The following is a 12,488-nucleotide window of genomic DNA, read 5'->3' on the forward strand; positions in this document are numbered from 1 at the left end:
AAAGATGGAATTAAGTCCCAGCGTATACATTACCGGATATTACCGTGTATTTCTGGTATGGATTAACATTTTTAGCTCTCTAGTGACTGCCTTAGACATTGAATGGTAAGGACTTTAAAGAACAATGTGTCTCATTAACACAAATGAAGAAGTTAAGGGGTCTGTTCAGATATACAAAACTTAGAAATAATGTCTCAAGTTCTAGTCTTCTGCATGAACAAAGTAAGGAACAGTGGGGTGTATAGTATACTGTGATTTGTGTTTTAAAGGTGTGTGTAGTGTATGTACATATTCCTAGAACACCTCCAGAAACATGAGGAAAATGGGGAAAGTTGTTGCTTCAAAGGGAACGGACTTAAGTTACTGGACAGAAGAGGGTAGGAAATTTACTTTTTTCTGGATATCCCGTGCTACTCATTAATAGTTTACACATCTGTCACACCTACTAAAAAAGTATAAGCCCTGTGGGTGCAGGGCCCATTGACCAAATTATATTTATCTTTGTAATCCCTGGATGGGTCTAGCATTGTGTTTGGTAAGTGGTCAATAAATTTATCACTGAGTACTTACAGCAGATTTTTTTTTGTCCCCATCTAAAATAAAACTATTACTGAGTAGAAGTCATTACTAATTTGGGGGCTCTTTCCAAAAGGTTTATGATAATTAATCATTCTTAGAAAGACAGAAAATAACTGCCTCTACCTCCCCCCAATTACCAGCACATGTATTATTTAGAGTACAATTGAATCAACCAGTTCTTGAGACTGTTCTGATTTATGAAATGGAGAAAGCTTTATAAATCATTTTGCTGACAGATTTTTTTGGGGAAAATGACTAGTTAGTATATTTAGAAAAATTGTAAAGCAGTGAATTTTTTGGTAGAGACTCCATTAAATATTTTCTTAGGTGCTTTTTATTAACCAGTTCTCCTGTAGCCTGTTCACACTCCTGGCATTACTCTCGAATAGGATGTCGCAAAGTCAACACATATTTTCTAAGGGGTGGAAAACTATGATCCAGAACCAAGTAAGGCAGAAGCAAAGAAAACAAACTCACAGAATGGAAATTAAAATTATTTAGAGATAGCTTATTCAAAGTTCTCCAGAATGTCCTTACCTTAAAAATTGTGAGAACCTTGCCACTTCTTTCTCCAGCATGATGATGACCCTTCAATGAGGATTCAGATTTTCATCAAGACCTTTAAGAAGGTGTGGGAAGCCCCTTGTTAGGTAGTGACAGTACCAGGGAGATTTCAATGTGTACCACACTCACCCTCTAGTGGGCCTTTGTGAGCACTGCAGCTCCCTGGACTTTCGGGTTTTCAGCCCGGCATTTACAGAGGTCTGATCCAGGTTGTTTTTTACAAATAAATAAGCCCCATTAATATTTCTCTTATTAACTGTTAAACTGCAAAGGATGCTATTAAAGGGCTTGTACAAATTATTCTAGTGAGTAGTTAAACATCGTTATGTTATTTATACTAGTTTGCCTTGTAAACTCCTTTCTTTTCTAACAGTATAAAGACCAACTTCAGTGGACTCCAGGTCCAATTAGGCAAATTCTAAATCAATGACCCTAGAGTATTCAAGTAGAAGAATGAAATGTAATTCCTGTATGTACATAATTATGATACTGAGTTTTAAAATATTTGGGGGCTGTCACATGAAGTACCTCCTTCCCAATTCAGAAGGCTTCTGCAGTTTTGTTTGCTCATTCTTTAACTCTTACGTTTATCTGAGACCATACCAAAGTACCCAAAGGGCAGATGCAAAGTCTCAACCCCTGCATAAAACCTATCAATTTCTATCTCCACTTAGAATAGAATTTTGGCACGTACTAACAAAAGCCTGGCTGGCCAAGTTTGCCTCCTTTGGAACAATGTACTCTTTATCTATTAGGATTCAATTTAGTGCAAATGTGTGACATTCAAAATAAGTGATTAAAGGAGATGATAAACCTTTAGCTCTTTCTTATATAAACAAATTTCAAATGTAAGGATTACTAGGGGCCTTAGTATTCAACCAAGGCTGAGGTTTCTTCTACCTTGTTGGCTCCACCATGCTCAGTACACAGAGATCACTTGCTGGTCCAAGGCATCTGGTCTGTTTCCAGGCAACATTTCCACATTTCAGCCAGCAGGAAGAAGAAAAACAGGGCCACTCTCAAGATTCTTCTCAGAGGTTGTACCCATTACAACTACATCCAATTGGAGAGAACTTTGTCACATCGCCACACCTGGCTGAAATATCTTTATCCTGGGCTGCTCTGTTCCAGCTAAAAATCAAGAGTTCCAACACTATGGAAGAAGGCAGGATTGATATTTAGGGATACAATACAGCAGTATTTCCCATGGTTTATGATCCCACCCACTGCTTTCATTTGACAGTTCCTTCTCCTTTCTGTTTTTTGCTTGTTTCCTACTGAGAGGTAACGGTCTTCCTCCTCCTTTTCATTTGTCTTCCATGGGTGACGTTCTGATGATAAAGACTGTTTCTTTTATCTAACCAAACCTGTCATGTGGCCTGCTAGTTCTCACCATATTGGTGCATTCATTCCTCCCACAGGTGATGGCTGCGCCGCCCGGCCCTCTGCAGCTGCTGGGAGTGCTGCTTACCATTTCCCTGGGCTCCGTCAGGCTCATTCAGGCTGGTGCTTACTATGGGATCAAGCCACTGCCACCACAAATTCCTCCTCAGATCCCACCGCAAATTCCACAATACCAGCCTCTGGGCCAGCAAGTACCTCACATGCCTTTGGGCAAAGACGGCCTTAGCATGGGCAAGGAGCTGCCCCACGTGCAGTATGGCAAAGAGTATCCACATCTGCCCCAATACATGAAGGAAATTCAGCCGGTGCCAAGAATGGGCAAGGAAGCGGCACCTAAGAAAGGCAAAGGTAACATCATATCATATTCCTGTGCTGTTACAAAACAGCAGCTTTCCAAAATCTGAAACTGTAAGATCAGGGGGAGAAGCTAAATTTTAGAAATTTTTATTTTAGAATGTGTTACTGACATTCATTGTTTACTGTGTTCTTAACTCTATCCTTGGAAAGTTCAAGACCTAAAAATACAAACAAAATTACTGTTTTGCATTGTGCTTTATTATTTTAACAGCATTATATGGCACAAACCTATATTTATTCCCTTTTTCATTATCTATTCCCTTATTCATTATCTATTCCACCAAACTATCTATCCAATAGTTTGGCAACTATTTAATGAGCATCTATTTTTGTGTCAGAAGCTGGGCCAGATGCTGGGGGATTAAAGCAGTGGGGGGAAAAGGGGACAATCTTACAGGAAGCTGCTGGAAGGCACGGAGAGCATGATTGCTCTGTTCTTCCAAACTTTTCTTCCCTGAACCTGAAGAAAACCAATCTGGATTCACTCCCTCTGATTGACACTCACTCAAAAAGGACACTTCTGATTAAGATGGTTGAAACTAGAGATGGATAGGTTATCAATGAAATTTCGCAGCATCATGATCCTGAGCGAAAAATCGCACATAATTCGGTGCAGCAATATATTACCAGCAAGAATAAAAAAAGAAATCCGTATCTTAAAGAAACAGCTTTCAAGTGCTTTTCTGCAGTTTTTCAGGAGCACAAGATAGATTTGGAATAACTTCTAGTTCTTAAGAACTGACACCCTTAAAATATTTACAAAAAAGTTTACAGCATATCTAGTGTACAAAGAAAACTTGTGCTAGAATACCTTTTAAAATATATTTTTGAATACCATTAAAACTGCTTTTTTCCAAGCGAGTATCTGGCCAACTTGTTTCTGTTTCAGTAAATCTCTGGATAACTCAAAATTTAAAAAGGTGACTAGTCAGTCTTCTGAGGTAGAAGAACAATGTTGTAAGGAACATTGTGTGTATATATATATATATGTGTGTGTGTGTGTGTGTGTGTGTGTATATATATATATACACATACATATATATATGTATTTGAAAGCACTTTGTGAACAAGGTGCTAGACAAATGCCAGTGTTTTTAAGAGCACTTTAATTAAGCTTTTACAACTGTTAGTCAATAAACTGATAGGAGACTATGAAGGGTAAGGACTGCAGGTAGAGATGAAGATTTTTCCCATGGCTTTCCTGCCATATTCATTATCCAACACCTACAAAATGCTTATCACTTGAGAGACACCTTTTCAAACTTCATGAGGTATATCTGGATTCTTGGAAACCTAGTATTTGTAGGAAAGGAACTGCATCAGCACAGAATTCCCCTTGAGGAAACATAGGTCATTCCCACTGGTCCCTGAAAAAGCAAGAAGCTCTACTTCTGGGGTAGTAGTGGATTTGGTGCTAAGAAACCTAGAGGCCAGAAATGAAAGACTTGAAAATAATATAATATTGTATGTCAACTATATTTCAACTAAAAAAAAAAAAAAAAAAAAAACCCAAAACAAAAAACAAACCTCTCTGAAACTACTTTTTCTTCATCTGTAAAGTTAAGATTTGTTGAGAAAATCAAAGGCATAGGTAAGTAACAAACTTTTGAGTTGCTATAACTGGTCATTCAAGAAACCTTAGCTAGAAAAAAAAAAAAAAAAAAAAGAAACCTTAGCTAGGAGCGGGGTATGTTCCGGGCACCGTGCTGGACACCAAGGACTCCTGATGAGAAGATATGACCTTGCTCCAGACACTCTTGATATAGTAGCTGCATAATTCACTGCTTAGAAAGAACATACCCTAATAGTATTAGAATATCAACCTAGCATAAATGAGGTATCCCCAATCTTCTTCTCTTTAGGAGCTGATCGTCCACTTAGGAGATTATCTCAACTATTTGTTTTCCTTCCTTTCTTAAGTGGCCTGCCTGGCTTTTGGCATTTCCTGAACTCATTCTGATGGGAACCAGACTGCATTGGGAGCATTTGCTAAGAATACGAGTTCTATGGTTCATTTGTTCCCTGAGAGTAGCTCAGTGAAAAATATAATGGTCAAGATTCAGATATGACTGTTGGTTAAAATAAAACTATCATTCATTTCATTTCATTTCAGTAGTATACAAGATACTACTACTATATAGAATTGTTTTGCTCCAAAAGACAGCATAATCATAGTGAGAAAGATGTGCTTTGTATTTTGATCATTTGTGAAAGCCTAATGTCTCTCACATCTATCATCTAATCATGTAGTATGCTCGTATTAGCCTTACTGCACAGAGAGGCAAGCAGAGACACTGAAGTGGCCCAGTCCAGACCTCATTTCAAGGCCAAAAAGAACTTTCTGTTCTTTCCAGCTCAGCTCCTTCTCCACACTGCTTGTCAACTTAAAGTATCTTATTCACTTCTCTTGTTTTAAACCTAATTTGCAAATGAGAAATAATTTATTAAAAATTTGAATTCCCACGAGACTCTGGAAATCCTATAGCACATTAAAGATACTAAGCATACATATTTGGTCTAGAGGACTGATGGGAAAGATGTTATTTATTTATTTATTTTTATTTTATTTTTTAAAGATTTTATTTACCTATTCATAAGAGACACAGAGAGAGGCAGAGACATAGGCAGAGGGAGAAGCAGGCTCCCTGCAGGGAACCCGATGTAGGACTTGATCCCGGGACTCCAGGATCATGCCCTGGGCAGAAGGCAGGTGCTCAACTGCTTGAGCCACCAGGCATCCCTATTTTATTTTATTTTTTTAAGATTTATTTATTTGAGAGAGAGAGAAAGAGAGAGATTGTACGTGTGTGCACATCCAAGCAGGGGAGGAATAGAGGGAGAGAATCTCAAGCAGACTCCCTGCTATGCATGGAGCCCTAGGTGGGGCTTGATCCCATGACCCTGAGATTATTACCCGAGATAAAATTAAGAGTCAGCCACTCAACTGACTGAGCCACCCAGATGCGCCATGTAGAAGATGTTATTAAACCACCTATAAGATAAAATGCTTCTATCCTTCCCTGAATCTACATGATAATTACTATCATTAGACTATATTTCAACACAAGAGAAAATAGTATTTAGCCATAAATTATTATATAAAAAAAATCAAAGATGTGGAAAAATATAGCATTAAGTAAAAAAAAGTAATAAAAATGGAGAATGACTCCATTGTTTAAAATACACACACATGCACGTGTACGCACATACATACACACACCTAGAACACATGGCATGGAAATACATACAAATGTCAGGTGATTATAGGCAACTTTGATTTTTCTTTACCGTTCTTTTGAATTTTCCAAAATCTTCATAATGAACACAACCATAAGGAAACTTGGGAGTTTTGTACTTGGAAACATGTTTCTTCATTACTTTTTAGCTTTATTTAACTTGAACCAGTGCTGATAAGAGCAGCTACAGATACCCATTCTCTAAATGGTATTTCAAACAGGACAAAGCAATTATTAGCTTAACTGCTGTGTAAGTCCTGATATCAGAGTCCTGGAAGACGAACACATGGTTCCTGGTCTCTCCTCTCAGTCAGTGATGGGCTGAGGTGTCAGAACTAAGTAGTGATCGTCATGACTTCTTCAATAAGGAATAATAAATACTAATTTCTCTCTCTTCCCCCCCCCCCCCACTCTCTCTGTCCCCTCTCTCCTACTAGAAATACCATTAGCCAGTTTACGAGGGGAGCAAGGCCCCCGTGGAGAGCCCGGCCCAAGAGGACCCCCGGGGCCCCCCGGCTTACCAGGTCATGGGATACCTGGAACCAAAGGAAAACCAGGGCCACAGGGATACCCAGGAATTGGAAAACCAGGTATGCCTGGGATGCCAGGAAAGCCAGGAGCCATGGGAATGCCAGGGGCAAAAGGTGACATTGGACCCAAAGGGGAGATCGGGCCTATGGGGATCCCAGGGCCGCAAGGACCTCCAGGGCCTCACGGACTTCCTGGCATTGGAAAACCAGGTGGGCCAGGGCTACCGGGGCAGCCAGGTGCAAAGGGAGAGCGAGGACCCAAAGGTCCCCCGGGACCTCCAGGCCTTCAGGGTCCGAAAGGAGAGAAGGGCTTCGGGATGCCAGGTCTGCCAGGCCTAAAGGGTCCTCCAGGGATGCATGGCCCCCCTGGCCCTGTTGGACTTCCCGGGGTGGGTAAACCAGGAGTGACAGGCTTCCCTGGGCCCCAAGGCCCCCTGGGAAAGCCAGGTCCTCCAGGGGAACCTGGGCCCCAAGGCCCTGTTGGGGTCCCAGGAGTTCAAGGGCCTCCTGGGATGCCTGGAGTTGGAAAGCCAGGCCAGGATGGGATCCCTGGCCAGCCAGGATTTCCAGGTGGCAAAGGGGAGCAAGGACTGCCAGGGCTGCCAGGACCTCCAGGCCTTCCAGGGATTGGGAAACCGGGCTTCCCAGGACCCAAGGGTGACAAGGGCATAGGGGGTCTTCCTGGGGCTCTAGGACCAAGAGGGGAGAAAGGACCAGTCGGTGCCCCTGGAATGGGGGGCCCCCCAGGAGAGCCAGGCCTGCCTGGGATCCCAGGTCCTATGGGTCCTCCAGGTGCTATTGGTTTTCCCGGACCCAAGGGAGAAGGTGGCATTGTAGGGCCACAGGGGCCACCAGGTCCCAAGGGTGAGCCAGGGCTTCAAGGCTTCCCAGGAAAGCCAGGTTTCCTTGGTGAAGTAGGGCCCCCTGGCATGAGGGGCTTGCCAGGTCCCATAGGGCCCAAGGGGGAAGCTGGGCACAAAGGGTTACCAGGGGTCCCTGGGGCTCCAGGGTTGCTTGGACCAAAGGGAGAACCAGGAATCCCAGGGGATCAGGGTCTACAGGGCCCTCCAGGCATCCCAGGGATCGCAGGCCCCAGTGGGCCCATTGGACCACCTGGAATGCCAGGCCCAAAAGGGGAACCAGGCATCCCAGGGCCCCCTGGGTTCCCTGGAGTAGGGAAGCCTGGAGTAGCAGGACTTCATGGGCCCCCAGGGAAGCCTGGTGCCCTTGGTCCTCAAGGCCAGCCGGGCCTTCCAGGGCCCCCAGGCCCTCCAGGGCCCCCAGGGGCCCCAGCTGTGATGCCCCCGACACCACCACCCCATGGAGAGTATCTGCCAGATATGGGGCTGGGAATCGATGGAGTGAAACCCCCCCATGCCTATGGGGCTAAGAAAGGCAAGAACGGAGGGCCAGCCTACGAGATGCCTGCCTTCACAGCTGAGCTGACTGCGCCTTTCCCACCTGTGGGGGCCCCAGTGAAGTTTGACAAACTGCTCTATAACGGCAGACAGAACTACAACCCACAAACGGGCATCTTCACCTGCGAGGTCCCTGGGGTCTACTACTTTGCATACCATGTTCACTGCAAGGGGGGCAATGTGTGGGTTGCTCTGTTCAAGAACAACGAGCCCATGATGTACACGTACGATGAGTACAAAAAGGGCTTTCTGGACCAGGCATCTGGGAGTGCGGTGCTGCTGCTCAGGCCCGGAGACCGAGTGTTCCTCCAACTGCCCTCAGAACAGGCTGCAGGACTGTATGCGGGGCAGTACGTCCATTCCTCCTTTTCAGGATATTTATTATATCCCATGTAAAAAAAAAGAAAAGAAAGAGAGATTTAATAGAAGAAAAGAAAATGACGCACCGAAAAGATCCAAATGAAAAACATAATTGCTTCAAAACATTTATATAGTTGGAAAGTCATATTTAAGTGAAAATCTGAACCATCATGTACAAATAAAAACTAAGATGCATGTTAAATGCTCTGCATAGCAGCCTATAATTAAAAATGATGGGATAGATTTATGTATCAAGTACTGACACTTGTGTTGTACCCACTGGAATCATATTAGCTGTTGTATTGTTATATGCTTCCATGATAACCTGCTTATTCAGATCAGTCAAAATATTTCAGTATGAAAGATCATAGCTAATGAAAAGTCACTTGCTCACATTGTTTAAAGATTTATAAATATGGCTTAAAGAAATGTTAATGATAACAAGTATATATACCGTATTTACTTGCATAATTTCCTCTGTATATGGGAGGGTGTTTTGTCAGGGAAGGTGGGGAAGCAGTTCTGCTGTGTTATAGTCCCGATGGGAAGGAGTCAGGGGGAGCAGTAGGGTGTTAGTCCAAGGGCTATTTCCTGCCTGTCAGAGACCAGGTCTTTTATCAACATGAGTCCTACTCAGAATTGTGTTATCTCGTGTCTCTAAAAGAACAAATGAGCCAATTGCCTGCTGTGTTATTTACTCAGCAAACCCTGTGTGCTTCGCACTGGATGAGCCATTTGGGGGATATAAGACAGGAGCTAAAAAACCAGGTGGGAGACAGGAGCAGGAATTAATTCACTTATTTCTCGAGGATCCTTTTTGTTTCATTTTCTGTAATTTTTTTTTCTTCCCACCATGTAACTTCCACAATGACCCAATTAATATAAAACATGTGGAAGTCACAAGGAAAAAATAATTTTCCAGTATTGTGGAATGTTCATTATTAATAGCAATTTTTAATTGCGTTTACATGCATATAAAAATCCGCCTCCTTTGCCTACCATACAAATGACTACAATGAGGTTTCGCTCTTGAAGGGGTGATCAGTATTTTTCAGTAGCTACTGAATTTTGAAGAAATTTCCTGGTACAGGATATATGCAAGTTGGCATATCGTCTGAGGTTCCAAAGCCAGTTTTCAAAATCCAAGCCATCTTTTATTTGAGAAGAAAAAAAGTTTCAGAGTTTCAGAATTATATAGGAAAGTAGTTTTTTTGGGAAAAAAAAAAAGAGAAAAAAGAAAAAACGATTTCTGAAGTTTTAAATTTAGAAATGGGATATACTACTTCCTAGTGTAGGTACTAAAATTGTAGGAAAAGAACTCTTTCTTTAGAAGCAACCTGTGGAAGAGCTATCTGAAATGTCAGAGGGCAGTAAGAGCCCGTACTTCGGGCACCTCATACTCAGTGCAAGGCAAGAGTCAATATAGGTTTAAAGAGAAAAATAAGTATCCTTCCAGGTTTTCACTTAGGTACATACTAACTGCTGCGGGCATTCAAATCTGGTCTCAAAACGTGGGCAAACTATTTCAGTCAGCTATGAGTCTGCTGCTGATACTATAAAGCCACTGTGGGAAATAATGTGGGGCTATGGTAGTAGAATGTTCTGTTCCTCAAAATTAAGAGTAAGAAATTGAGGGGAAAGGTACAGGTGGAAAAATACACAAATAAATACGGTATAAACACACATGGAAATGTGTCTATGTCAAATCTGAATCATTTTAACCATCAAGAAAATTCTCCTCAGCCTAATAGGTGTCTTTCCCCTATATGGTATACGAGCACCTTTTCTTCTCGATTTCTTAAGAGAAATGAATTCATTACCAGGGCACTGCTAATTCTATGACAAACTTTTCCCATCAAAAGATTTCTGACCCAAACTTCATTTTCCGACCCAAACTTCATTTTCAAAGCAGACAGCATCTATATGGTCAAACATCCTTCAGGTTGGTCTTGAGGATGCTGGTTTTGGACTGATGACTATGGAGGCAACAGGGATCCATTAGGCTCCTTCTGCTGAATAGCTGCATTGAAATGGCTTGGAAGCAAGTCAGATCAGCTGATCCATAAATCCGTATTTATCTGTACATGTATGGGCTTTTTATTTCCACCAGGTATGAAAGACAGTACCTCTTTAGTTAAGACCAAATTTCACTTTTAAAAATACCTTCCAACTTATTTATTGGTTGTTACTCAATTGCCTAAATATAAATATATATATATATATATATAATGTGCGTGAGTGTGTATATTATCAGGCATATGCTTCTAACTTTTAGATAGGGAAGGAGCAAAATCTATGCCAGATACTGTGTATTCTACAATGGTGCTAATCTCAGAGCTAAATGAATTACTCCATATAATTTAAAAAAAGAATTTTAAATAATTATCTATGTGTCTGTTTCCCTTTTAAGTGTTGCACATCATGTTAACACATTAGTGTAAAAACAGATGAAACAACCACATGCTCAAAAGTCTAGGGATAGTGTTATAATCCCTATTTAATTCAAAATCAACTAGAACTTTTCCATGTGAAATGGACCAAACTGGCATTATGTTATTTAAACACAGAGTTTTAATGCAGTATGACATCCCACAGAGGAAAAGAATGTCTATAGTGGGTGACTGTTCTCAAATATTTTATAGAAAACCATGAAAGGTGCTCTATAAAAAACTGGTGACTTTTTTTTTTTTTGAGTTTCCATGATAGATTTGAGACTTGTCAATAGCAAATCATTTTTGTATTTAAATTTTTGTACTGATTTGAAAAAAAGACTTATTAAATATCTTTAAAAGTATGTTTCTCATCTTATTCATATCACTCAACTGACACTGAACCTCATACTTTTTCTATCCCCTGGTATACTAAGGAGCTCTGAAACAGAGACCGACAATAATCACAGCTTAAACAGGACAATTATTTCTCTTTGACATAATAGTTCCAAGCATCAGCAGTCCAGGGCTCATGTGGTAGTTCTAGTGAGAGCCCCAGGTTCCTTCTATCTAGCTGCTTTTCCATCCCAAAGGTGTTGCCCTCATCCCCAAAGTCCAGGACAGCTAACCATCACAGCTATATTCCACAGTGGGAAGGTGAAAAAAATCAGGAAGGGGAGGGCAGGCTCCCTAATTAAAGAATTCAAGCCAGTAGTTGCTTACATTACATCCTCCCACATCGTATTGCTCTGAATTTAGTCACACTGCCCAAAGCTACCAGGAGAGTGAGGGAAATTGAATATTTATTCAGGGTAACAACATGCCCGGCTGAAAATTAGGATTCTCTTGACATGGAAGAAGGGAAGATACTAGGGGACAAACAGCTGCTTCATCTATCACACTATCACATCCATCATAAAAGAAAAACACTGCCACAAACCTCTCTTCCTCCACAAGAAACCAATCTTCAAATACTCTATACTATTTAGTTTGCCACGCTAGTGCCAAATTCCCTGAGGGGAGATAGTGGTGAATAGAGCTATAGAACAGAGGCAGACTTGCTTCAAGAACCTAAAGGTTTTAAAAAGCATCACTGACAAGGAAAGAATCCCGATGGGACGACTCATCAAGCTTAAAACGATCATAACTTATGTCTAGGATATTACAAAAGAATTATTCGAACCATTCCATAAGCAAGTGTCACCAGTCTGTGGCTGATTTACTCACTTGCTTAAACCATCAATCTGGAAGCTCAAGACCACAGCTTCCACTCCCATTTAGACCAGTTAGTTCTTTTTCATTCCACAGCTAAAGACTTCCATAATATGGACCAATCATCTTGTATGCACACGGTATTGGTCACAAAAGAAAACAGAAGAATGGATACAGGAGACACAGGCAGCAAGAATAAATCGTTGGAATTCAGAGTGCTAGACAAGCAGGGCAAGTCCATCATCACAATGAGTCTGAGGCATTCCTTTATGTTAAAACAAAACACAAAATAGCACCTACTTTGTATTCAATACTACTAGATAATGTGAAGGATACAAAAGCCACAGAAAATAGGACCCTTCTCCTTTTAAAAATAAATCATCATCTGTTTGGAGGAAA

General features: G+C 41.3%; 1 protein-coding gene and 1 long non-coding RNA gene across 4 annotated transcripts in view; one reads left to right on the plus strand and one right to left on the minus strand.

Moving 5' to 3' along the window:
- Window positions 1–5,518, minus strand: part of LOC102151895 — a 124,063-nt gene extending 118,545 nt beyond the window's left edge. For all 3 annotated transcript variants that reach the window (XR_005383189.1, XR_005383187.1, XR_005383188.1), the window contains exons 1-3: window positions 4,576–5,518; window positions 2,044–4,541; window positions 1,117–1,198 (exon numbers count right to left, since the gene is read on the minus strand). This is a non-coding gene — a long non-coding RNA (uncharacterized LOC102151895). The remainder of the gene's footprint in view (window positions 1–1,116; window positions 1,199–2,043; window positions 4,542–4,575) is intronic.
- CMSS1 (cms1 ribosomal small subunit homolog) overlaps window positions 1–11,242 on the plus strand; it is a 142,434-nt gene extending 131,192 nt beyond the window's left edge. The window contains exons 3-4 of the mRNA XM_038582580.1: window positions 2,565–2,895; window positions 6,578–11,242. Of these exons, the coding sequence (XP_038438508.1) occupies window positions 2,568–2,895; window positions 6,578–8,484 (2,235 nt within the window). The 5' untranslated portion in view covers window positions 2,565–2,567 and the 3' untranslated portion in view covers window positions 8,485–11,242. The remainder of the gene's footprint in view (window positions 1–2,564; window positions 2,896–6,577) is intronic.
- Window positions 11,243–12,488: the final 1,246 nt, after the last annotated feature.

Source organism: Canis lupus, chromosome 33 (assembly GCF_011100685.1).
Source record: "Canis lupus familiaris isolate Mischka breed German Shepherd chromosome 33, alternate assembly UU_Cfam_GSD_1.0, whole genome shotgun sequence".
In the NCBI taxonomy this organism is placed as follows: domain Eukaryota; kingdom Metazoa; phylum Chordata; class Mammalia; order Carnivora; family Canidae; genus Canis; species Canis lupus.